At 49.1% G+C, this 25,577-nt stretch overlaps 1 protein-coding gene across 1 annotated transcript in view; it reads left to right on the top strand.

Annotated features, from left to right (window-relative positions):
- Nucleotides 1-768: 768 nt before the first annotated feature.
- Nucleotides 769-25,577, top strand: part of PTGIS (prostaglandin I2 synthase) — a gene marked incomplete at its 5' end in the record, with an annotated part of 39,373 nt that continues 14,564 nt past the window's right edge. Inside the window, 5 exons of the mRNA XM_082856267.1 lie at nt 769-842; nt 6,958-7,081; nt 8,890-9,068; nt 11,587-11,730; nt 16,162-16,313. Coding sequence (XP_082712393.1) covers nt 769-842; nt 6,958-7,081; nt 8,890-9,068; nt 11,587-11,730; nt 16,162-16,313 — 673 coding nt within the window. The remainder of the gene's footprint in view (nt 843-6,957; nt 7,082-8,889; nt 9,069-11,586; nt 11,731-16,161; nt 16,314-25,577) is intronic.

The raw sequence follows: 25,577 nt of genomic DNA, 5'->3' as shown, positions 1-25,577 counted from the left end.
AGGTACACGTGGGTGAGGTACACTTATCGTCCCTTACAGCAGTTGCAGATGAGGGACTCAGAGCGGGGTGTTCTCAGCTCCTGTGCCCCCTCCACTGTAGTTATTGAAGGTAAAATAGGGGGCGGTACAACCCCACTCCGCCCAGACCAACAGAATAGAAAACTAATGGTCTCTAGCCCATCCGGGGTGGGGTGGGGAGGGGATGGGTGAGGGGCGGGGGGGCGGCTAGAGTGGTGGAGACTGTTTAGGTGGAATGTGGAGGAAAGGCCCTTCCAGTCCCCTCCCACCCCCAATCCCTCCTCTGCCACCGCTTGACCTCTCATCCTCACACTTTCTCTATCCCCATCACCCCTCCGTCCCCCCATATTCCCTTCCTTCCTCTTCCCCAAATCCCCCATTCCTCCCCCACACCCCCGCGTAACCCCTCCCCCCCTGCACATTCCTTCCCTTTCCCCTACACCATCCCTCCCGTCCCCCGCACCCACATTTTCCACGCACATCCCTCCCACCCTTTCCTGGGCCAGGGGTCGGAGCCCGTCCCGTAGAAGCTGAGCCGAACGGAGTCTCCAAGAGCCACCCCACCCACCCTTCTGGACCTGGGAGGGATCGCAGGCCCTGCCCCCGCCCGTAGGCGGGTGGGCGGGGGGAGAGGGAGGGGCGTGGGGGCGGGGTCGGCTCTGGGACTGGGTCCCCGTGGCCCCCGTGGCCCCCAAGCCAGGCCGGCCGCCTCCGGCGTTCCGCAGCCGCAGCCTGGTCGCCGCGCCTGCCATGTCCTGGGCCGTGGTCTTCGGGCTTCTGGCCGCGCTGCTACTGCTGCTGCTGCTGACCCGCCGGCGCACGCGGTGAGTGCCCCCCGCCCGGCCTACCCCCGGCTCCCCCCACCCCGGCCCGCCAGCGCCGCCCCCGGCCAGACAAAGGGTCGTTTCCGCTCAGGCCCGCGCCCCGGCTGCAACGAGGGGGTCGCCGAGCCAGCGGCAGGCCCACGTCGGAGCCCCCGCTCCAGTCCCCCGGGCAGGAGGGGATCCTCTTCCCACCGTCCCCTACACCCCCCGGGCGAGCCTGGAGGTGGGAGTCCAAGTGTCCGGCCGAAGGGGCTTCCGCGCCCCTCCCCCGCCCCGGCGAGGGGGCCAGGCCCAGAGGGCTTAAAGAGGGCTCAGAGTTGGGGAGACGCGCGCGGGAAGGTGCAGGGACGGGAGTCCCAGAGGGCTGCTCACCCACCGCACACACTCGCTCGGCCGGGGCGCGAGAAGCCCGGGCCTGGCCCAGAGAGCGGTGCTGGGACCTGCAAGGGGGTTGCAGGTGAGAACCGAGAGTCACGGGTGCAGAGTGGGTGCGTGGACATGCTCGGTGTGACCCCCGGTGGAAGAAGCCCCCTCCCGCTCTTCAGCCTCTGTCTGGATCGTGCACCAACTCGGTGTCACCCCCCAGGCTTGCTCTCACCCCCATTACACAGACGGCAGAGTTGAGGCTGGGGAAGGCAGAGGCCCTGAGCGATGCCCTCCTACCGGCCCTGGAACCACCTTCCACAGGATTCCCCGATCCGGATGCAGGGGCTGAGTAGGCTCGGTATTTCCCTCTGCCAGAGAAACTCAGGCCCACAAAGGGGTCTCCCTTCTGCTGAGGTCTACTCGGGCAGAGTAGAACCAGAACCAAACGCCTCAGCTTCCTAGTCCCCAAGGTTCTCCTGCTCCATTGAGAATCTGCGATTTAGGAGAAAAGTAAAACTCACCTATCTCAAGTCAAGGAGATGGCAGTATAGATCTTTTTCTTTTTATAAAATATTTTAAAAATTAATTTGAATTGCACAAGGAATACATTCGACTTAAGCACTTATCCCATTATAAATAAGACTGAAGCCCTTCTAACCACTCTTCCGACAATTCAGGACCTCTACTGTTGATTAATTTGAGAGGACCCTCCCAGATCTTTTAAAAAGATTTTTTATTTTAGACTGGTTTTATATTTACAGAAAAGTTGTACAAAGGGTTCCCAAATACCCCTCACAGTTTCTGCTATTGTTAACCTCTTACATTATCATGGTACAGTCATTAAAACTAAAAAAACCAACACTGGTCTGTTACGATTAACCAGACTCCAGACTTTATTTGAATTTCATCAGTTTTTCCGTTAACGTCTTCTTTCTGTGCTAGGATCTCATCCAGGGTACTGCCTTTGGTTGTCATATCTCCTCAGCCTCCTAGCTGTTTTAAAAATTATTCTTATACGCATAGACATTAGCTCGTAGATAACACAGGGCGGTGGAAGTGTGGTGTGTGTGTGTTTAAATCAGAGTGTCTGAAAATTCCAGAAGTTTTCTGGAAACCTTTTATTTTTAAACAATGTGTTAGTTGAATTTCCACACAGTGAGTTCACGATATTTTTCTTCAACCTCTGGACACCTTTCCAGGTGAAACTTAACACCATACATTCAATCATTTGCCTGGAAAAATGAAAACGAAAAAGGCTACAGATAAGTTTCCTTATAGAGAAATAAATTATTTTTCCTAAGTTGTCAGGCTTTTTGGAAACTCTGTACAGAGTTGTTTTCAGACTGTACCTTTGCTGTTTTCACTCCAGATTTTCGTTTTGACATCCGTCCATGTTGCTATGTGGAGATCTAATTCATTCTTTCGATTTTTTGTGTAGTATTCCATAGTATGAATAGGTGCAGGTTTCTTTTTTCCCTTTTATTCCTGTCCCTATTGAGGGACTCAAGTTGTTTCCAGTGTTTTTGCTATTTCAGACAATGTGCTGGGCTCATCCTGTGGGGCCTCCTAGTCTGTGCGTTTCTCTGGGGCAGATGAGGGCAGCCACAGAATACATGGATTCTGGGAGGCTGGGTACCCAGGTGCTTAGCATATGGAAACTCCCAGCCTCCAGGAATAAGAACAAGTTGAGTAACTGCTCTCTGCCTCAGTTTCCCAATCTTTATGCTGTTTTTCTTTTTGGCCACACCATACAGCATGCAGGATCTTAGCTCCCCAACCAGGGATCAAACCTGCGCCCCCTGCAGTGGAAGCGCAGTCTTAACCACTGGACCGCCAGAGAAGTCCAGTTTCCCAGTCTTTAAAATGGGAATGATGATGGAATTGCCTGGCAGTCTAGTGTTTAGAATTCCGTGCTTCCACTGCAGGGGGCACAGGTTCGATCCCTGGTCAGGGAACTAAGATCCCACAGGCCGCACGGCACTGCCAAAAAAACCCCAACAAAACAAAACAAAACAGGGAATGATGACGATAATAGTAGGTGAGAGTGGAATTGCTGGATTAGAAGGAATGCCAAACATTATTTTAGCTAATTCTTGCTATCAATCCAGAGAGCTAATTTGTCTTTGAGGGTGAGTTGTTGATTTTTATACCTGTGGACAGCTTAGCAGTTTCGCCAGGTGGGGTACTGGGGAGAAGTGTGGGTATGGGAGTCACTGACAGTTGTGCGGGTGGTAGTGTGGACCCTGGGGAGGCAGAGTTGCGTGGACCCTTGGGAGACCCCACAGGGGCTGGAATTTAGGCCCCCAATCTCATTTTCTCCTAACTTGGAGATGGGGGCACTCTTGTTACCCCCATTTTACAGAGGAGGAAGGGAAGGCAGCGATCAGCCGTGTGGGCAGCAGCTGGGGATGAGAGGGTCACGCCCTGCATCCCTGCCTCAGAACAGTGAGAGTGTCCATGAGGGAGGCTAGAGACCGCAGACCCCAAAATAGAGCCTCCTTCGCCCCCGCTGGCCTCTGGCTGAGTCACCCTGGAATGTGACCTGGGCCTCGGTTGGATTCAGGGCCCGGGGGCTGAAGGAGCCTTTGGCACATCAGGAATCAGACGCCTGGGCTCCCAGCTTCCTACCTTTGTCCGCAGCTCCTTGGAACTTTTCAGGGGAAAGATGAGTGCTGCCAGAAATAACACCAGGCTCGCTGGGGAGCTCCGGTGGCAGGCAGAGTGAAAGGCAGGGAAAGGAAGCCCCACCCACACCCCAAAGATGTCTTAGGGGAAGGTCTCAGGCCCTGCTCTTGGGAAGGTCGCTGGAACCTCTCTGTGTCTCAGTTTCCTCACCTGCAAAGTGGCTGTGCAGATGTCCACTTGGGGTGACTTGGGGCCAGGGTAGCATCAAGAGTGTGGGCTCTGCAGCCAGGCCTGCCTGGGTCAGAAACCCAGACCCTCCAAGGTGGGCCCTCGGGCAAGTGGCTCAGCCCCTTCTGTGCCTCAGTTTCATCTGCTGTAAAATGGGCTTGATAGAAATACAATGCTTCCTTCCTCAAAGGATAACACAGTCAGGGCTCATCAAGTATCAGCCATTATTCCCAAGCAAGGAAACCTTTGCACCTGGCATATAGCCGTTGCTCAAGAAATGGCACCTGGGAGTCATATTGGTCCTGCTTCTCAGACCCACCCCAGCTGCTCCCCGGTTGCCAGGTGCCAAGCACTGTTCTATAGCCCCCTTCATCTTCATCACAGCCCAGTGTAGTCTGTAGTGTTGTCACTCTTTTACAGGTGAGGAAACAGGCATGGGGAAGCAAAGTCACACGGCCGGCAAGGAGCACGGCTGGGATTTGAAGCCAGGAAGTGTGGTGCTAAGGTCAGGCTCATGACAACCATCCTGCCCTCCTGCCTCTTGTGCAGAAATCGCCGCTGCCGTGTCCTGTCTCTGGGCTCAGACCTGGACTGGAAGAGGGCAGGTGCACACTGGGCTCCTCCAGCCCTGTGCTGTGCCAGCCTTTAAACAGAGCCTTCAGGAGAAGCTGGCTCACAGAGAGGCGAGGGGAAAGGAAGGGTCCTGGCACGTCCCCAGCACCTCCTTAGAATCCCCGAGCTGCCCCTTTGCGAGTCTCCTCAATGATGGGCTCAGAGGCAGGGTGGGAGTGGGGCGAGAGGAGGAAGTGGGTAGGGGGAGGCATTTCCTAATGCCCTCAACCCTCGCCTCTGGTTCTGCTTCCATATTTCCCAAACTCTGGCCCTCAAATCTAGCCAGTCTCTCTGTCCACCACCTGTTCCCCGCTTTGGGTTATGTTGGGGGACAGTCAGATGGAGGAGGCAGGAGGCCATGGTGGAAGAACGTAGACAGGGAGGGGAAGAAAGATGAAGGGAAGATTTTCATTTCCCCAATGACTAATGATGTTGAGGATCTTTTCATGTGCTCACTGGCCATTTGTATATCTTCCTTGGAGAGCTGTCCATTCAGATTCTTTTGTGCCTTGTTAAATTGGGTTATTTGTCTTTTCATTGTCACGTTTTATCTCCTTTATTTTCTTCATCACACTTCTCGCTCTCTGAAATGATATTGCTTCTTTGTTTTCATCTGTCTCCGCTTATTAGTGTGTAAGCCCTGTGAGGTCAGGGCTCTCCACCTCATCTTCCCTGTTCACTCCTGTATCTCCAGCACCCAGGACGATGCCTGCTTCATAGTTAATATTTGGTGAAGGTGTGAATGGAGCCGCACCCTCAGAGGGTGGTTGGGGAGGATGAGATGAGACATTCATATATCGAATGCTTGGCCAAGGGCAGGGCCCAGTGCAAGTGCAATGTCAGTTTGAGTATATTAGTTATCTCTTGCTGTGTAACAAATTACCATATAGTTGGGAGCTTAAAACGACACCCATTTATTAGCTCACACTTCAGTAGATCAGAAGTCCAGTACAGTGTGTCTGTGTTCTCTGTCCAGAGTCTTACAAGGCAGAAATTAATGTGTTGGCCAGGCTGCCTTCCTATCAGGAACCTCCAGGGAAGAATCTGGCTGAATTCAGCTCCTTGCGGTTGTGGGACTGAGGTCCCCATTTTCTTGCTTGCTGTCAGCCAAGGTCCACTCATAGCCCCTAGAGGCCCCATGCATTCCTTGCCATGTGGCCCCTTCCATCTTCAAAGCCAGCAGCAAAGAATCTCCCTTACGCCAAATCTCAGTCTCTTTTGCCAGGAAGATCCCTGCCCCTTGTAAGCCCTGTCCTCACCTGATTAGGTCAGGTCCACTAAGAAGAATCATCCTTTCTCAAAGTCAACTGCACCAGCTCCCTCACTCAGTTGTAGGTCATTGTAGTCATATTAGAATTCCATCCACCGTAGTGAGGTGTAGATATGTTATTATGTCCTCAGAGGAGTCCCTCTGCTCTCACAGATGAGATTTTGACCTTGAATATCACACGCAACCTTCCTAGCCCCTGGCTGAGCTGCCTGTACCCCTGGGGCATCCCCACAGGCCATGGGCATGGCGTCTGGCCTCCTGAGATACCTCAGATTCTGAGCTGGAGAGGGGCAGTCGGGGTCAGCCACAGGGCAGTTCTACCACCTCCTGCTCTCCAGCCATGCCCTCCAGCCTTACCCTTTCTCGGTGGGCATGAGAGGAAGTGTGAGATGACCAGGACCCTGGTCCATGCTGGCTCATACAGAGAATTCTGTATCCTAATACCGCTGGGTTCTGGAAGGTTCTCCTACCTGCAGAGAGGTGACCACCTTAACTGGACCCCCCAGTATGTACGAACATCAACTGGTACCCCAGCTTCTGCTCTCAGCCCCCTGTGGTCTATTCCCTACTCAGCAGCCAAAAGCCACTTGTAAAAACCAAAGCCAAATCCTGTCCTTCCTCTGCTTCGAACTCTGATGGCTCCCCCCTCACTCAGAGCAAACGCTGAAGTCCTCAGAGCTGCCTGCAAGGCCCTGCATGGTCTGGCCCCTGTTACTCCTCCGGCCTCACCTTCTACTGTACACGTCTTGTTCTCACATCCAGCCACCCTGGCCTCCTCACTGTTCTTTGCACACACCAGGCATGATCCAGCTTAGGGGCCTCTGCACTTGTTCCCTCCGCTTGGAAGCTCTTCTTTTAGATACCCATGTGGTTCCCTCCCTCACCGCCTTCAGGTCTTTGGTCAAATGTCTCCTCAGGGAAGCCTTCCTCTCCCCTGAAAATCTCACGCCACGCCCCACACTCTATCCTCTTCCCTGCTTTATCTAATGGTGATAAGTGCTGTGGCTTCTGCAGGCGACCTGGCGAGCCCCCCCTGGACCTGGGCAGTATCCCCTGGTTGGGCTATGCTTTGGAGTTTGGAAAAGATGCCGCCAGCTTCCTCACTAGGATGAAGGAGAAGCATGGTGATATCTTTACTGTAAGTGCCTCTTTGCCTCTTGGGAGGGAAGGGGATGAGCAGCTGGGCCTATTAAACCTGGTGTTTACTGATTTCTTCAATACCCATCCATACACTAACCATCCAGTGGTCCAGCCAACTTTCTATATGCCTATCCAACTGTACATCCAATGTTTATCTAACATTCATCCCTTCATTATCCCTCTAGCATCTTCCCAACATGCAGCTATGCAGTCATTTAATATTATCCAATACTTGGTGTGTTCATCTAACCGACCTCTATCCATTCATTCAACTTCCATCTGTCCCACATCTACCCATCCATCTAACATCTGTCCTTCTGCCTATCTGCCCAATATCTAAGCAGCCTATCTGTCCTTCTGCCTATCTGCCCAATATCTATCCATCCAATATTCATTCATATATTCCATTTCCATCAACCTCCATCTATCCACTCATTCGTCCATCTTTCTAAATATCTATCCAAAATCTGTCTCTCCATCCACTTGTCCATCATCTGTTCCTCTACCTGTCTACCCAGTTTATCCAGCATTCTTCCACTCATGGACGTAGCATCCATCCAACTTTCAACCATATATTCAGTTTCCACCAACTTCCATTCTTCTGCTTATCTGCCCATGTTTCCATCCATCTGCCACCACCACCCAGCATTTGATTATCTATCCTTTCAATATCCAATGTCTGTCCACTCTATATACATCTATTTATATCTCTCTCCATCCACCACTTCAACATCCAAACAACCATCACTCATCCACCCACCTTCCACGTCTCCTTCTAACTTGGAGGTTAGAAGTGAATCCAACATTCACCCTTCAATCTGTTTACCCAGTATCCACTTAGCATCCTACCATCCATGTACCCAACATTCATTGATACATTTAGTTTGCAAGCACCCTCTAGCTGCCCATCCATCCATCTTTCCATCCAACATACATTCAATGATCTATCCTTCCATTTATCCACCCATCTAACCATCCACCCAACAGCATTTTTCTTGGATATTGGCTTGTATTTTATAAGAGAGTTTGATCACCATGACTCACAGACCACATTTTGAAAACAAGGCTAAGGCAGTGGGTAGTTGGAGTTGTGTGACCCCCTCCACACACATTTGAGGGAAAATGCCCTCACCCTTGTTGACTGCAGGATTATAGCTCTCCAGTGCTGTCTCCTTCCTGTCTTGAGCAGCATGTTACATACAGAGCTCAGCCTCCCAAAGAAGGTTTTGCTTTCACATCCACTAGCATTTATCCAACAACATCCATCCATCCTTCCTTCCTTTCTTCCATCCATTTATCCACTCATCCATCCATCCACCCACCCATACCTATAATATATCCATTTATCCACCGACATCCTCCCGTCCATCCGTCTGTACATTCATCCATCCATCCCATCCATCCATCCATCCACCTACGATGCACACACATCCATCTGCTGCTTCTGTGGGCAGACTCTCTCCTGGCTGCTGGAGATATGACATTAACCAAGATAACCGTGGAAGATGCTTAAAAGTGAGGTGGTTAAGAGCATAACCTTTGGTTCAGAAAAAGTGCCGAATTCCTTTCCCAGCTCTGCCACTTCTCAGGTGTGTGGTCTTGGGCACGTTATACGCCTTATCACATTTCAGCTATAAATGGATGAATGATGGTCCCTGCCTCACAGGGTGGTTGTGAGAGGTAGATGAGGGGACATTGTCTGTTAAGTAGCTGGTGGGGCCACTGCCTGTCACGGGGTAAGTCGACCTCAGAGAACTGCTGTTGTTCATAGTCGTACTCCTCACTCGATCCCTGCCAACTTCCCAGGTGCTGGTGGGGGGCAGGTATGTCACTGTCCTCCTGGACCCACACTCCTATGACATGGTGGTGTGGGAGCCTCGCACCAGGCTGGACTTCCACGCCTACGCCGTCTTCCTCATGGAGAGGATTTTCGACGTGCAGCTTCCGCATTACAGCCCCAGTGATGAAAAGTCCAAGATGAAACCGTGAGTGGCTGCAGATGGTACCCATGGGTGGGCCAGGGTGGGCGATCGGCTTCTACCCTCGTAGTTCAAGTCCTGTGTGAGCTGAGCTTGTTTCCACAACAGGTGTCCAGTAAAGACATTTCGTTTTGTGAAAACAAACAAAAACAAAACAAGAAACAACCCTAGAGAATTGGGCTGAAGAAGAACTCTTTACTTCCCAAGAGGCAGCTCTGATTTTTAGTAGAAGGAGACCAGGGTTGGGGTCAGCTAGACCTAGATTCAAATCCCAGCTTTCCCACTGCCTAGCTTTGTGACTTTGGGCAAACCATACCCCCGCACCGAGCCTCTGTTTCCACATCTGTGAAATAAAGGGAGGTGGTGGGGTGATTAATGTTTTTGAGTCCATACTCTGTGCCAGGCATCATGCATGATCTCATGAGTCTTCACAGCAATGCTGGAGGGTAACTTACAGCCCCATTTTATAGATGAGGACACGGGGCTCAGAGAAGAGAAGTGACTTGCCCGAGGTCACACAGCTAGGAAGTGGTGCAGGTCCTGAAACATAAGTAATACTTACAAAAGGACCTGTGAGGGCATTTACCCTGTATTCGTTCATACACTGGTCACCATCCTAGATGCAGGAGCACAGAATGACGCCAACCTCCCTCTGAAGACACCTGCCAAATGCCAGGTGTTTGATAGGCACGTGTTCATATCTGTGCAACAGCTTCAGAGGTAGGTATTTTTATCCATATTTTACAGATGAGGAAACAGAGGTTCAGAGAAGTGAAGTGACTTACCCAAGGTCTACTGCTAGTAAGCGTCAGAGCTGGGATTTGAACCCAGGTCTGCAGACTCCACAGCCCATTCTCCTCCCACCGAGATACTGAGGAAGTAAGACTCTGCATCCTCCCCTAAAGAGTGCACACGGTCTGATGGGCATCTTTAGCGATCTCTCTCCAGGAAGACTCACCTCCTGGAGTCAGGAAAAGCATCTAGAAAGCCGGGTTTTGCAGGACTGCTAAAGCTGAGGAAAGGCCAGCCTCATGAGGTGAACATGGATGAGAGACAATGCTCAGTCTGACCTTGGCTTTGTGGGACAGCTGCTAGGAGTACTCCTGAGCCTGAGTGTCCTGGGTCCTGCTATTCTAGGGATTCCATTAGCAACAAGAGTCCACAGTTCACTGCATCCTACCCCCCTACCCAGGGAGGATCCCAGTTTCCTCCAGTGTCTACCCTCGAGAGTTTCTGGGCATTTCTCAAAAGCTGGCATGAGGTCTTCTGGGCATGGCTGCCACATCTATTGGGGGCTCCTGTCTCTGTCAAGGACTAGTGCTTGGAGTGGAGTCAAGGGAACAGCTGGAGCAGGGTTGATCACTGTGTCAGCTCCCATGTATTAAGCACTTACAATGTGCCAAGCGCTATGTTAAGCCCTTCACACACATTATCTCACATGGGTCGTATCTATTGTTTTTCCAACAGTGAAACATCCCAAAGCTTTTATTACCTGGAAGTTCACGGAACCCCTCTGGAGGCTTTCCCGTCTTGAATTATCCAAGAACCCAGGGGCTTATTCAGTCTAAAGGAGTCCATCCTATGTCCAAACAGCAGATGGCGACAGAGAGCCAGAGCACCTGATGGGCACACTAGCACTGGTCTTGTTGCTGCCACAAGGTGTCGCTGTTGAACACCGGCTCTGCACCACCCCATGGACGCTTCGCTCGATGCAGTGGGGTCCTTTATGGTTTAGATCCTTGTGCAGTGTAGAGGGGCCTTAAACTTAGATAGAAGATTCCATCTTTCCTGGCTTCTAATCATACATTCAGTCATGGCTCAATATTGACTGTACTGTGGGGGCTCAGTACAGAGGGGCTTCTGGCTTCAGCCACATGCTCTCCCAGAACTGGTCCTCTCCTCAGACTCCTAGGTACTCAACGACGAGACCAGATCGCCAGCCAGATTGCCTTATTCCTCATGGAGCATTCACTTGGAGCCATGTTTATTAGCAATCCTTGGTCCAGGACACTTTATCCAAACAGGTCTCCCTAACTTTGGATCTCAAGGAGAAAGGGCTGGTTTCTTAGTTCTCTCTCTTCTGCAAGTCTGTGGGTTCCTTATCCAAGCTCATGTGCCCCGAGAGGGGATGGCTATCATGTTTAAAAGTTCAGACTCTGGAGTTGGGCAGATCAGGGTTTCAGTCCCAGCTGTATCACTTACTGGCTGTGTGACCTTGGCAAATCACTTTCCTCTCTGTCCCTGAGTCTCTCCATCTGTAAAATGGGTATCATAATAGTAACTGTTATCCCTGGGGCTGTCAAAAGATGAAATGAGATCATTGTGCTTGGCAAAATTAATAATAACTATCGTCATTGTGGATGATGATAGAAATAATATTTTGTTTAAGCCAATCTTCCAAAAGCCCTCATTGCCACTGAGGCACTGGAGCCCTGGGACTCTGAGGTTTGGCCAAGGAGGTGCCTGTGTGCATATATATATATTTTTGGAAGCTACCCTCTCACACCTTGGTTCCTTGCCCCAGGACTCTCCTCCACAAAGAGCTCCAGGCACTCACGGAAGCCATGTATACCAACCTCCACACTGTCCTGCTGGGTGACACCATGGAAGCAGGCAGTGGCTGGCATGAGATGGGACTCCTCGAATTCTCCTACAGCTTCCTGCTCAGGTGAGCCCAGCACTCTGGACCAGCCATTAATAGTGGCCAAGGGAACCAGGAGGACTTTGTGGTTGGGGAAGCAGTTCGGGATGCTCCAAAGCAAAGGCTGCAAGGCGACATTTTGTATCTGGGACTCTTGAGTGGTCGCCTGACTCAGCCTGTGAGCTGTAAAGGAGACACAGGCCAGAAAAGGAGCCTTGCTGGTCACCCAGATGCTTGGTGAGAGGGCCAGTGTGGCTGGAGCCTAATGAGCCAAGGAGGTTGGGCGGGGGGATGAGGTCAGAGAAACTGGCAGAAACTGGGTCTCACAGAGCCTCGAGGCCATGGAAGGCTTTGGAATTTATTCTAAGTGAGATGAGTGACATTGGGGGTTTAAGCAGGGGTATGACACCATTGGACTTAGAGTTGGTTTCGTTTTTTTTTAAGGGAATTCCTTTATTTTTATTTATTTATAGCTGTGTTGGGTCTTCGTTTCTGTGCGAGGGCTTTCTCTAGTTGCGGCAAGCGGGGGCCACTCTTCATCGCAGTGCGCGGGCCTCTCACTATCGCGGCCTCTCTTGTTGCGGAGCACAGGCTCCAGACGCGCAGGCTCAGTAGTTGTGGCCCAGGGGCCTAGTTGCTCCGCGGCATGTGGGATCTTCCCAGACCAGGGCTCGAACCTGTGTCCCCTGCATTGGCAGGGAGATTCTCAACCACTGCGCCACCAGGGAAGCCCAGACTTAGAGTTTTAAAAGCTCTCTTTGGCTGCCAGACAGAGACTAGACCATAGTTCGGGTGGGTGGCAATGAAAGGGAGGCAGGGGGACCTGTTAGGAGGCTGTTTTAGTTGCCCAGGTGAGACAGAATGGTGGCCTGGACCAGGCGATGGCGAGAATTTGGGTAGCTTTGGGGGATGGGGTTGGTGGGACCTGCTGGTGGATTTGACTGCGTGGTGGCAGGGATGGAGGAGCATGGCCACAGGCAGTGAGGGAAGGAGAGCCAGTAGTTTTTGGTGGCATCCCTAATGACCAGCATCTCATACAAGCGAGACATTTCAACCGCTCCAAAAAAATTACAGCAACACAGTTTGAGGATAAAGGACAGGCATTTGCTGACACATATGGGCACACAGGAATATTTATGACGTGTGTGTGTTCTTGTAGGCTCAGTGTGCGCTAATACATTTAATCCTCACAACTCTATGAGGCGGGTACTTTACAAACCGCATTTGACAGATGAGATACCTAAGGCCTGGAGATTCTAAGTCATTTGCCCAGAGTCCCATGGTTGGGGTCCTGGCAGGGCTGGCTGCAGAGCCTACACTCTCAAGCACGACCCTTGGTGTGTCGCCTTTTTCTCATTTCACCCTGGAGTGGTGCAGATACCATCAAGGGCTGTGATTGGTCTGAGTGATGCAGGTCTGGTCTACCCTGTCATATGGTGTGGAGACTGAGGTCCAGAGAGGGGCCGCTAAAACCACCCAGCAAGTTCACAGCAGGGCACTCCCAGGTCTCCTAGCTCCTGCCATCCTGTATCCTTGTGCGGGCAAAGAAGTCAGAGAAGAAGCTGAGGCACTGGGGGAGGTGGGGGCCACGCGGTGGCAGCTGGGTCCATTTAGGTTCATGGTAACAGCAGGCACAGTGCAGGAGGGCAGACATAAATGGATCCCTGTGTCTTCAGGGCCTGAGCCCTGGGCTGCAGCTCCTGCCTCCTTGGGCCTTTTCATCGCCATCTGCAGCCCCTGAAATAGAAAGGCAGTGGGCAAGTTGGATGACAGTCACACGGGTACAGAGGTGTGTGTTCACGTAGCCCGAGACCATGAGATTCCAACCTGTCCTGTGTGGGCCCCTGCCTCACTCAGTCACATCCAGAGTTCTAACTCTGATTCCACTGGTGTCATCTCACCAGCCTCCTTGCTGCCCCTGGAACAGGCCAGGCATGCTCCCAACTCAAAGCCCTTGCAGTTTCTGTTCCCTTGCCCAAGAATGCTCTTCCCTATATGTCGGCATGGCTCCCGCCTCACTTCATTCAAGTCTCATCTCAAGGGTCACCTGCTCAGGGAGGTCTTTCCTGCCACCCCATTTAATATGATGGCCCCCTCATTACCCGGCCCATTCCAGCTTTTTCTTTATGGCTCCTAGCGCCACCTGTAGGTCATGTGTGTATTTATAGTCCGTGTAATTATTTATTGCCTGTCTTCAGCTGTGCCAGGTGTTATTTTGATGTGGAGGCGCCACAGGAAGGGCCTTCGTGTCCACAGCGCGAAACCTCGTGGTCTTCCTGGTTTTCTTGTCTTTTGGGGAGGGGTTATTTTGCATCGCCTATTTTTGGTAGCTATTTTATCTAAGGAACTAGTTTTCTGCTTTAAGAAAAAAACCAGTGCAAGTAGGATGACAAATGGTGACAGGTGTTTAACTGCAGTGTCACAGAGACCGCAGGGCCTGGGGAGGACCGTCTGACCCTGCCAGCTTGTTTCCGTCTAAGAGGGGTGGCCGTGACTCCACTTCTGCCCAGGGCTGCCAGGCGGGACTGTAGGCTGCCAGCGGTCAGGCTTTCTCCTTTTTCAAAATGAGATGGAGGGGGAAATCCAGATTTTGTATGAATTTCCCCAAATGTTTAAATATGCATTCGGTTGTTTTTAGGAAAACTCTATTAACCAAACAAAACACGTTTCTGGACTGAATCTAGATTGTGGGCTGCACCTTTACAACTTCTGCCATAAGGGGACTGAGGACATTCTTCTGAAGAAGAGGGATCCAGGGGCTTACACGTTTGGAGGAAAAGGAGGAGGGAATTCCTTCTGGGCTGATGCAGAGGCATCAGTAGGGCCGACGGGTTAGACTCTATAGGTAGCTCGTTTCAGCTGTTCTGAAGGAAGGATTGCTTCCTTTTAGTCCAGTGGGATGGGCAGGTCTTGAACTCGCCATCTCTGGGGGGCATGGAGGCCAAAACTGGATGAGGGGAAGGTGAGTGGGATGCAGGGAAAAGGTGGGACAGTAGCTTGGATAACTGAGCTCAGAATCATGGTGACCCCATATTTTCTTCCAATATCAGTGTTCTCAGGATTAGGTTCTAACTACCCATGCATCCATCCACCCGTCCTCCCTCCCATCCATCCATTCATCCATTGATAGAACATTTATTGAAGACCTACTATGTGTCTACACTGTGTGAAGAGGAACAAAGTGGGGACCAGACAGGCCTTTCTCAGCCCCATCCTCCCTCATTCCTGCTTCTTTCCTCTCCTTCTCCGGAAAATCCCTGTCCTGGGAGACCCAGGAGGGCCTGAGGGGGCTGCATTAGGGCTTCACGGTGTCTCTCTCAGAAGTCCTGGCCCCTCTCACCACGTGGAAAAAGTGAAAACCTGTGGTTTTCCTCCCAGGACTGAGGCCAGTGGGGCTGGACTCCTGGAGCATTAAAAAGTGGCTGGTGGGGCTTCCCTGGTGGCGCAGTGGTTGAAAGTCTGCCTGCCGATGCAGGGGACGCGGGTTCGTGCCCCGGTCCGGGAAGATCCCACATGCCGCGGAGCGGCTGGGCCCGTGAGCCATGGCCGCTGAGCCTGCGCATCCAGAGCCTGTGCTCCGCAACGGGAGAGGCCACAGCAGTGAGAGGCCCGCGTACCGCAAAAAAAAAAAAAAAAAAAAAAAAAGTGGCTGGTGGTGAAAACATTTCCTCTGAGAGCATTCCTGCGGGCGGTGTGTGTGTGTGTGTGTGTGTGTGTGTGTGTGTGTTTTGAGTGTGTGTGTGCAGACTCCCAGGGTGCTCCGCACCGGCCCCTTACTCTCCAGTCCAGCACCTGGGCCGGCAGTACCTGGCAGCGCCCTGACCTGGCTGTGGTTGCTGCTCCCTTGGCTCTGGGCCTTTGCGGGGACCGTGCCCTCTGCCCGAACCCCTTTCCCCTGCTTATCCTGCAGGTCTCAGCTCAGACCTGCCTCCTCCAGGGAGCCCACCCTGACTCCATCTCCAGGGGCAGGAGCCTCCTTTCCTGATCGGTGCCCCCATCTTGCCCCACTGGCCACCCCTCACTCTGCTCTGCTCGCCAGCCTCCGGGTAGCGCCTCCACACTCTGCCTCCTTCCCGCCGCAGGAGGTTGGCTCTTCCCTGCGCCTCAGGCCCCTCCCTCTGCTCCTCCCACGCTGGCTCCTTCTCATCCTTCACCGAGAGCCCCTCCCCACCCCCTCCCTCTTTGTCCCTCCCTCTGAGCCCCAGCTGACCTATGATTCATCCACTCGTTTCTCTGTATGTCTGTCTCCCTCATTAGAGTGTTGGCTCCATGGGTGTGTGAGGGTTTTGTCTGTTTTCTTCTCTGCTGACGCTGTGGCCCAGAGAGGTCCCTGACACATGGTAGGAAAATCAGGTGCTCCTCAGGTGTACAAATGAAGAAAACGTGTAGGCAGCCCTGGGAGGGTTCGGCCGGGAGTATCCAAAGACAACCCACTGACCAGCTGTTTGCCGCCCCCAGAGCCGGCTACCTGACTCTGTACGGTGTCGAGGCACCGCCACACACCCAGGAGAGCCAGGCCCAGGACCGCGTCCACTCAGCCGACGTCTTCCACACCTTCCGCCAGCTTGACCTGCTGCTCCCCAAACTGGCATGTGGCTCCCTGTCAGTGGGTAAGCGCCATGGGGGCCCTGGTGGGTGGTGGGGCTAGTGGAGGGACCCAGAGAGGGAGGATCATAGACAACATAGGAGGAAAGACGTTCTAATGCCCTTAAAGGTAGTGAGATCCCCGTCACTGGGGTATGCAAGAGCAGAGTGGTGGAGAGGCAGGGCTTGGACTAGAGCTGGGGTTCCTGGTAGAAATTCTGATACAGCACATCTAGAGTGGGGCCTGGGGACCTTGAGTGTGTGTGTGTGTGTGTGTGTGTGTGCGCTCCTTTTCTAGTTTTATGATTTAATTTGCTCTAGAATTTTTTACAAGTAGTTTATGCTGATTATAAGAAATTCAAGCCATATAGAATAATTTAAAGGGAACAATAAAAGAATTCTCCAACTTCTCCCCATCCCAGCCCACGACTCCCGCTCCCATCCACAGAGGTGACCATTATTACTAGCTTGGAGTATATCCTGCAGAATTCTCTCTAAACACACACACACACACACACACACACACACACACACACACACACACACACACACACAGAGTTGTGTGTCATTTTTTTTCTATTTTTAAGGTTTTTAATTTCTCTTTTTTACTGAGGTATAATTTATGTACAGGAAAGCACACATGTCCTAAATGCACAGCTTAGAGGTAAATCTAAACTTTTTATGCCCTTTCCCAGTCAGTATCCACCCCCCAGAGTTAGCCACTGTATGGATTTCTTTCACCTCAGCTTAGTTTTACCTGTTCTTACACTTCCTTTAAAACGAATCATACAACATGTGCCCTTTCATGTCTGATTTCTTTCACTCAGCTTCATGTGTGTAAGATTCATGCAGGTTGAATGTATCTATAGTTTGTTCTTTTTCGTTGCTGTGAAGTATTTCATTAGTATAATAACCACAATTTGTCATCCATTCCTGGTTGATGGACATCTTGGTGGGTTCTGGTTTCTGGTTGGTTTAGCTTGTTACGAACATTCTTGAGCATGTCTTTCTGAGCACACATGCCTTCGTTTCTCTTAGTTGTCAGCCCTGTGCTTTTATAACATTGACCTAGCACACTGGAGAGGCATTGTTCTGCTACTTAGCATTTTCATTGAACTCCACATCTAGAACTTTCCACATCAGTTTGTAAAAACCCACGTCATTCATTTCTGTGGACTCAATATTGGTAAAGAGCTTCCTGCTGGATTCAGAGTGCCAGGGCCATAGGAACCACTGGACTGCATTCTTCCCTGGCCACTGTGTCTCGGACTTCCCCAGTGAGAAGAATCCTCTGGGGTCCTTGTTAATAAGACAAGTCACCCAGCCCCATCATGGTCCATTTGAATCTGAATCTCCAGTGAGGCTGGGACCCTGCATGTATGACAGGTGCTGTAGGAAGGTTGAGAAATAACTGTGTGTCCTGGTCTCAGGTACTTGCAACAAGACCTGAATTCAGATCCCTACTGTGCTGCTTCCTTGCTGGTGATTTGGGGCAAGTTACTTAACTTCTTTTTTTTTTTTTAATTAATTAATTAAAAAATTTTTGGCTGCGTTGGGTGTTTGTTACTGCGCACAGGCTTTCTCTAGTTGCAGCAAGTGGGGGCTACTCTTCGCTGGGGTGCACGGGCTTCTCACTGCGGTGGCTTCTCTTGTTGCAGAGCACAGGCTCTAGGTGTACGGGCTTCAGTAATTGTGGCACGTGGGCTTAGTATTTGTGGCTTGTGGGCTGCAGAGTGCAGGCTCAGTGGTTGTGGCACATGGGCTTAGTTGCTCCGTGGCATGTGGGATCTTCCCGGACCAGGGCTTGAACCCGTGTCCCCTGCATTGGCAGGCGGATTCTTAACTACTGTGCCACAGTTGTTAAGAATAGGGAAATTAAGAGTAGGGAAGTCCCTACTTAACTTCTTTTTGCCCTAGGTCTTTTCTCTGGAGGAGCAGTTGAAGGCAGTGGTCGAGACAGACTCTGGGCTCAGGTGGCTTGAGGTGGTTTACTGGTTCTTATGTAATCTCTGTGTGCCTCAGTGATCCCATCTGTAAAATGGGAAGAACAGTAGGCTCTTCCTAGAAGGTGGCTGTTAGGATTGGCTGAGGTAATAAAGAAAAAACACTACTTTGTTGAGCATTTTCTTTGGTGCCAGATACCAGGTTAAACATTGTCTCATTCAGTGCTCACAACAGCTCATGACCCCATTTCATTTATTTATATATTTTTAAGATTAACACATTAGATTGTTTAAATTAAAAAAGAGGGCTTCCCTGGTGGTTAAGAGTCCGCCTGCCAATGCAGGGGACACAGGTTCATGCCCCGGTCTGGGAAGATCCCACATGCTGCGGAGCGACTGGACCTGTGAGCCATGGCTGCTGAGCCTGCGCGTCCGGAGCCTGTGCTCCACAACGGGAGAGGCCACAACAGTGAGAGGCCCGCGTACTGCAAAAAAAAAAAAAAAAAAAAGAAACATATTCTTGTGGTAGATGTAGACAGTAAAAAGTAATAATACTCAGTCTTCCAAGCTCAGCTTCCTATGGAAACCAACGTTAACATGCTGATGTATCCCTTCACAGTGTTTTGTAGGGATACTCTATTTTGAAAATGGAGACAAATATATGTATCTAAAGTGTCACTGTGTATTTATAGAAAGGGATTATATCTATTAACTGCAACTTATTTTTTTAACCTAACAATATACAGTCTCCCTTGTCAATACAAACATCTAGAGGCATTAATCAATGCACTTAGATAAGAGAAATCAATTACCAATATAAGAATGAGTAAAGGAGAAATAAAAGTATCCCTATTTGCAGATAATCTGATGCTATACCCAGAAAACCCCAGAAAATCTATGATAAAACTAACTCAAGCAAAAATGAATATAGCAAAGTAGAGGTCACTATTTAGGCAGCCATCCCCCTCCAATGGATATTTATAATTGTTTCCTTTTTCATGTGTGTTACTGTTATAGTATTTCCTTGTACTTGTATCTCTTCTACCATCTGGTGATTTTATTTCTCTCTAACAGTTTCCTGGAAGTGGGTTTGCTGGGTCAAGGGGCATGCACATTAAAATTTATTTTATTTATTTATTTATTTTTGCGGTACGCGGGCCTCTCACTGTTGTGGCCTCTCCCGTTGCGGAGCACAGGCTCCGGATGCGCAGGCTTAGCGTCCATGGCTCACGGGCCCAGCCACTCCGTGGCATGTGGGATCCTCCCGGACCGGGGCACGAACCCGTGTCCCCTGCATCGACAGGCAGACTCTCAACTACTGTGCCACCAGGGAAGCCCTAAAATTTTTATTAGCTGTTGCCACATCATTTCCAAAACCATGGAGCAATTCATATGCCTACCCAAAGGAAAGGAGTCTGCTCATTCCCCACCAGATTTTTTCAGTCTTTCCATTTGTTTGCCAATCTAATAGACAGAGGTGGGTAACTTGTTGTTTTAATTTGCATTTCCCCACCACCTTGTCAATGTGCAATTATCGGTGTTTAAATCCTTGCCAATCTGATGGGCAAAAAAGGGCATCTGGCTTTATGGGCATTTCCCTGACTACTGTATGAGACATCTTTTAGTGTTACCAGCCATTTGCTTTTCCTCTTTGTGAGTTGCCTGTTCATGACTCTTAATGTCTTTTTAGAGACAATTCCTTATCGTATTGAATCCTGCCATCAGTGCTGGAAAGTTGGTATTATTAAATTCATTTTGCAGGTAAAGAAACTGAGGCTCAGAGAGGTGAAGTCACTTGTCATAGACACACAGCTGGTAGGTGGCAGAGCCAGCAAAATGGAAACTTGGTCTGTCTGCTTGCAAAAGCTAGTGCATAAAGCACTGACACGTGCCGGCATGGATTGCTTCTCCAGGAAAGAGGAGTTTCTCTGCTGCCGTTTTCTCCATACAGATGCTGCAGGAGAGTCTGTGTAGATGCAGAGGGGAACTCTCCTTGTTTTTCTGGGAGCAGCTCTGGGCTGGGTATGGGAAGGCTGCACTTCCCAGTATGGACAGCAGGTGGCGATGTTGGGGAAGGTTTCTCAGCTAGAGACTGGAGGCTGAGGTGCAGAATGGCCCTCAGACCTGGTTGTGGGCATGTGAGGCTATGCAGCTTCTTTCGAAGAGTGATTTGGTAGAAACTATCAACATATAAAGTACACATTCCTTTGATCCTGTACTTCCACTTCTTGGAATTACCCCCACAGAAATGCTTGCATGTGTCTACGGATCCACAGATATTCATTAGCATGTCACTTGTTTTAGCAAACCCTAAAAACAACCTAAATGTCCCCCGTAGTAGCTGATGAAATAAATTATGCTTTCACACAAAGGAAAGCTATGCAACTGTAGAAAGTAATGGGATATACTGCTATAGGCTGAAATCTACTGTTATGAAAAAGGTGCAGAACAGAGGGTATGGGGGTGTGTGTGTGTTTGTGTTTAAATGTGGGAACATTTATAGATTTTTGCCTCTGGGAAAGCTGAGATGGGATGGAGAGAATCTTACACCCATTTGAACTCTTAGAGTTTCTTTCTTTCTTTTTCTTTTATTATTATTGTTGTTTTTGTTTACCGTTTACATGCATTATTCCTCCTCTGCTTTTAGGAATGTAAACATTTTAAAAGAAAATTGACCCTTTTGGAGACCCTTAGACCACTGAGTCTGGTGCTTCTCATACAGGAGGGAGTTGGGGGGCAGTAGGGAGTTAGAGCCCCAAGCTAAGCATACTGCTTCTTTCTGGAATAATCATTTCACTGGATTATTATTATTTATTTAAATATTGTTTGGGGGAAAAAAGCATTCTTATATTAAAGAATCACAGGGTCTAATGCAAAAATCAAATGCATTTTAAAGGTAAAACACAAGGCTTTTAAAAAAAACACATGTCTCCGCTGGGGGCCTCTCTGAACTGTACCCTCAGGTCTCCAGTGGTCAGAGGTGTTTCCATGCCTAGTCCTCTTGCTTTACAAATGGAGAGACTGAGGCCCAGAGATGGACAGGGCCTCAGCCAAGCCCACACAGCATGGGAGGTCTGACATCAAACCTGTTTCTCCTGCCTCTGACCAAGTTACCTGTCACATGAGCCGGCCAGTTCTGATTCACAGCGTTGAGTCATTACACCGGGGCTGATGAATAATACCTTATAAAAATGGCAGGATGGGCTTCCCTGGTGGCACGGTGGTTGAGAGTCCGCCTGCTGATGCAGGGGACACGGGTTCGTGCCCCGGTCCGGGAAGATCCCACATGCCGCAGAGCGGCTGGGCCCGTGAGCCATGGCCGCTGAGCCTGCGCATCCGGAGCCTGTGCTCCACAGTGAGAGAGGCCACAACAGTGAGAAGCCTGCGTACTGCAAAAAAAAAAAAAAAAAAGGCAGGAATGTAGCAAGTACAACTCACCAAACCCCTGCCAGTACAGAGTGTGTTCTGTGTGTGATCTTTTTGAGTCCTCCTAATGATCCTGTGAGCTAGGTTGCCTCCATTTTACAGATGGGGAACTGAGACTCAGAGATACAAAGTGATTTGCCCAAGATCATCCTTCTAGGAAGGGGCTGAGCTGGGATTTCAACCTGGGTCTCTATGGCTGCAAACTGGGTGTTCGTTACCTCACAATTTATTATTATTTCTTACTTATAGAAATAATACATGAATATATTCTTCTTGGACTAATAATTTACTAACATTCATTAAGCTTTGTTTAATAATATAGCTAATGTTTATTAGGCCTGTGCTAGGCATCCCTCTTTGGACTTTATATGTTAATGCATTCAATCCCTGTATAACCCTATGTGATGAGTACTCTTACCTCAATTTATAGGTAAGAAAACTGAGGTGTTCAGAGGTGAGGTGCCTTGTTCAAGGTCAGGCACTCTGCTCCAGAGTTTGGGCTGTTAACTTGGCTCCCCGGCCTCTTGTGGAAAAAACAATCAAATATTACAGAAAAGGCAAATTCTCTTTTGACCACACTCCCTCTACATCTATCACCAAGGTAACCATTGTTATCAGTTTGGTGTTATCCTGCTAGAACAGTGCTATCCTGTAGAAATAGAATGCCAGTCATATATGTAATTTTAAATTTTCTAGTAGACGCATTAAAAAAAAAGGAAGAGGTGAAATCAATTTTATAAAATATAAATCAATTTTTTAAAATATAAAAAATATTATATTTTTTCTTTAACCCAGTATATCTAAGATATTAGCATTTCAGCATGTAATTAGTATAAAAATTCTTGCGATATTTTATATTTTGTTTCTCATGCAAGACTTGAAATCTGGGGTGTACTTTTTACTCATAGCATGCCTCAGTTCCAGGCGGCCACATTTCACGTACTCAGTAAGCACATGTGGCTTGTGGCTTCCTTCCTGGACAGAGCAGTTCTAGACCCTTCTCCACGTGGTAAAATACAGTACGAGCCCCAATTATACTCTGATCTAAATACACAGCAAACCCTGGTTTTCCCAGTGGGAAAGTTTTTTTGTTTTGTCGTGCTTTGTTTTTTTGGTCAACCTAAACATGGAAATAATTAGGACTGGAAATGAAATAACGTCTCCTTATTTATTTATTTATTTATTTATTTATTTATTTATTTATTTCGGTACGCGGGCCTCTCACTGTTGTGGCCTCTCCCGTTGCGGAGCACAGGCTCCGGACGCGCAGGCCCAGTGGCCATGGCTCAGGGGCCGAGCCGCTCCGCGGCATGTGGGATCTTTCCGGACCAGGGCACCAACCCATGTCCCCTGCATCGGCAGGCGGACTCCCAACCACTGCGCCACCAGGGAAGCCCCGATGTCTCCTTATTGATTTTGTTGAACCTCCCTCGTTAAGCTCACGTGTTATATAAACTAACCGTTTAGAAATGTTGCTTTCTTCCCATGCTCACATTTCAGGAGTTGGCTTATTCAGACTCCACCTTTGACACCTGCGTCTTCCCCATCAGCGGGATCCCAGGTGGAGTCACCAAACTCAGTTTTTCAGAACCCCTCTTCTTCACTCCCGATCATCTGTTTGAAATACAGAATGAGCTTTTTGAATCTGCGAGTCTATGAATCTGTGCTCTTTCGCTGGAAATGTTTTGCAGGGATGGGGGTGGTGCCAGATTTTGAATATGTTTCACGTGGTTCAAACGTTGAAAATATAAAATAGTAACAGTGAAAAGTCTCCCCTCCCTTCTTGTCATCCCTCCTTCCACCCAATCCCCACTCTCCACAGTTGGCTGCTTTCATTAGTTTCTCGTGGATCCTTCCGGAGTTCCTTTACGCAAATACAAGCAAATGTGCTATATTCTTGTTTTTCTCTTTTGCCCACAAGTGCATAGTAAACACACTGATGTAGACACTTTGCCTTTTTCTAACAAGGTACAGTAGCAATAGCTAACTCTTGTGTAAGATTTTGTGTATCCTGCACTGTTCTAAGAGCTCTCCAAATGTTAAGCAGATTTGATCAAATTACTGCTATATTTTTTTTTACTTGTGTTTTTGCCAATCCAATTTTTTATTATACACCACCATCTTTGGCTCATTTGCCAAATGACATTCACATATCTTCCTGTTTTCTTAGTGGTGGTAAAATATATAGAGCATAAAATTTACCATTTAAACCATTTTAAGTATAAAATTCAATAAATAACCTTCACAATGTTGTGTAGCCATACCATTATGTATTTCCAGAAGTTTTTCATCATACCAGAAGATCTGTATCCATTAAATAATAACGCCCCATCTCTCCCTCCCTCCACCCCTATTAACCTGTATCCTACTCTCTGGCTCTATGAATTTGCCTGTTCTGAGTACCTCGTATAAGTGGAATCATGCAATATTTCTCTTTTTGTGTCTGCCTTATTTCACTTAGGATAACCTTCTCAGGATTCATCCCTGCTGTAGCGTGCATCAGAATGTCCTTCTTTTTAAGGCCAGATAATATTCCATTGTATGGTTATGCCACCTCTTGTCTACCTATTCATCTGTTGATGGACACGGGTTATTTCGACCTTTTGACTATTGTGAATAATGCTGCTATGAACATGGGTGTATACAAGTATCTGTATGATGTGCAAATATTTTCTCCCATTCTGTCCGTTGTCTTTGCATACTGCATTGCTTTTGAAAGTCATCCTTAAAAGCCGTATTTACAGTGACATTCAAGACCTGCACTTGTGCTGTCAGACCTTAAAAAATGCCAGTCATTTCTAAATCTGCGTTAAATTTCCCCCCTTTTTTAAAAATTTTAATTTTATTTTGATTCTTTTCTCTCTTTTTAAATTAATTAATTAATTAATTTGTTTTTGGCTGCATTGGGTCTTCATTGCTGCACGTGGGCTTTCTCTAGTTGCGGCGAGCAGGGGCTACTCTTCGTTGCAGTATGCGGGCTTCTCATTGCGGTGGCTCCCCTTGTTGCGGAGCACAGGCTCTAGGCACGTGAGCTCAGTAGTTGTGGCTCACGGGCTCTAGAGCGCAGGCTCAGTGGCCATGGCTCACGGGCTTAGTTGCTCTGCGGCATGTGGGATCTTCCCAGACCAGCACTCGAACCCGTGTCCCTTGCATTGGCAGGCGGATTCTTAACCACTGCGCCACCAGGGAAGCCCTTTACCTCCTTTTGTTATCAATCTCATCAGATCGGTCCTGTAAGTAAGCATCTAGAACCAGCATCAACTGAGGTGGCTTCAGCACCTCCTGCACCCTGCACCCTGCACCCACCTGTTTAAAATCTCCGTGTGCCTGGGCCGCACCCCCAGAGATTCTGATGAGATTGGTGGGGGTGGGGTGGGGACCTGAGCAGCCAGAGATTTAAACCTGCCTGGTGATGCTCCAGTACCTGAAAATTTGGGAAAGAGGAAAATCATGTATTTCAGATAACAATTGGCCTCACTGGTTTAAATTGAGAAGTATGTCACCTGAAAGTGTCTAGAGGTTGAAGAAAAGCATAGGGAGCATAATATTTGAAAACATAACTAATGCACTTGAATAAGTGTCGCCTACGTTTTACATCCTGTAACGTGCAGCCTGGTTTAGAGCCACTGGGTGGATGGACCTTCCTGAAACACTGCTTTGTGGCTCAAAAAAGTCAATGAGAGAGTTTCTAGTACTTTGGAATTTTGTAGCAATCCAAGTGACTCCCCCTTTTCCAAGGAGTGATTTTGGAACAACCAAGTCTTATATTTGCACATATATATATGTCAATACAGCATCATCTTGTAGCGTTAATACAATAAATAAATAAGCATCTGACTTTATTCCTTCAATGGTCTGCCCGTGTGGGCCCGGTGAGGGCTGGACGTAAAGAGCTTCCTCATTGGTTTTCACTGCTTCACG

The sequence above is a fragment of the Leucopleurus acutus genome, assembly GCF_964270905.1.
Source record: "Leucopleurus acutus genome assembly, chromosome: 16".
Classification (NCBI taxonomy): Eukaryota; Metazoa; Chordata; class Mammalia; order Artiodactyla; family Delphinidae; genus Leucopleurus; species Leucopleurus acutus.
This window is presented reverse-complemented; position numbering and strand designations above follow the sequence as displayed.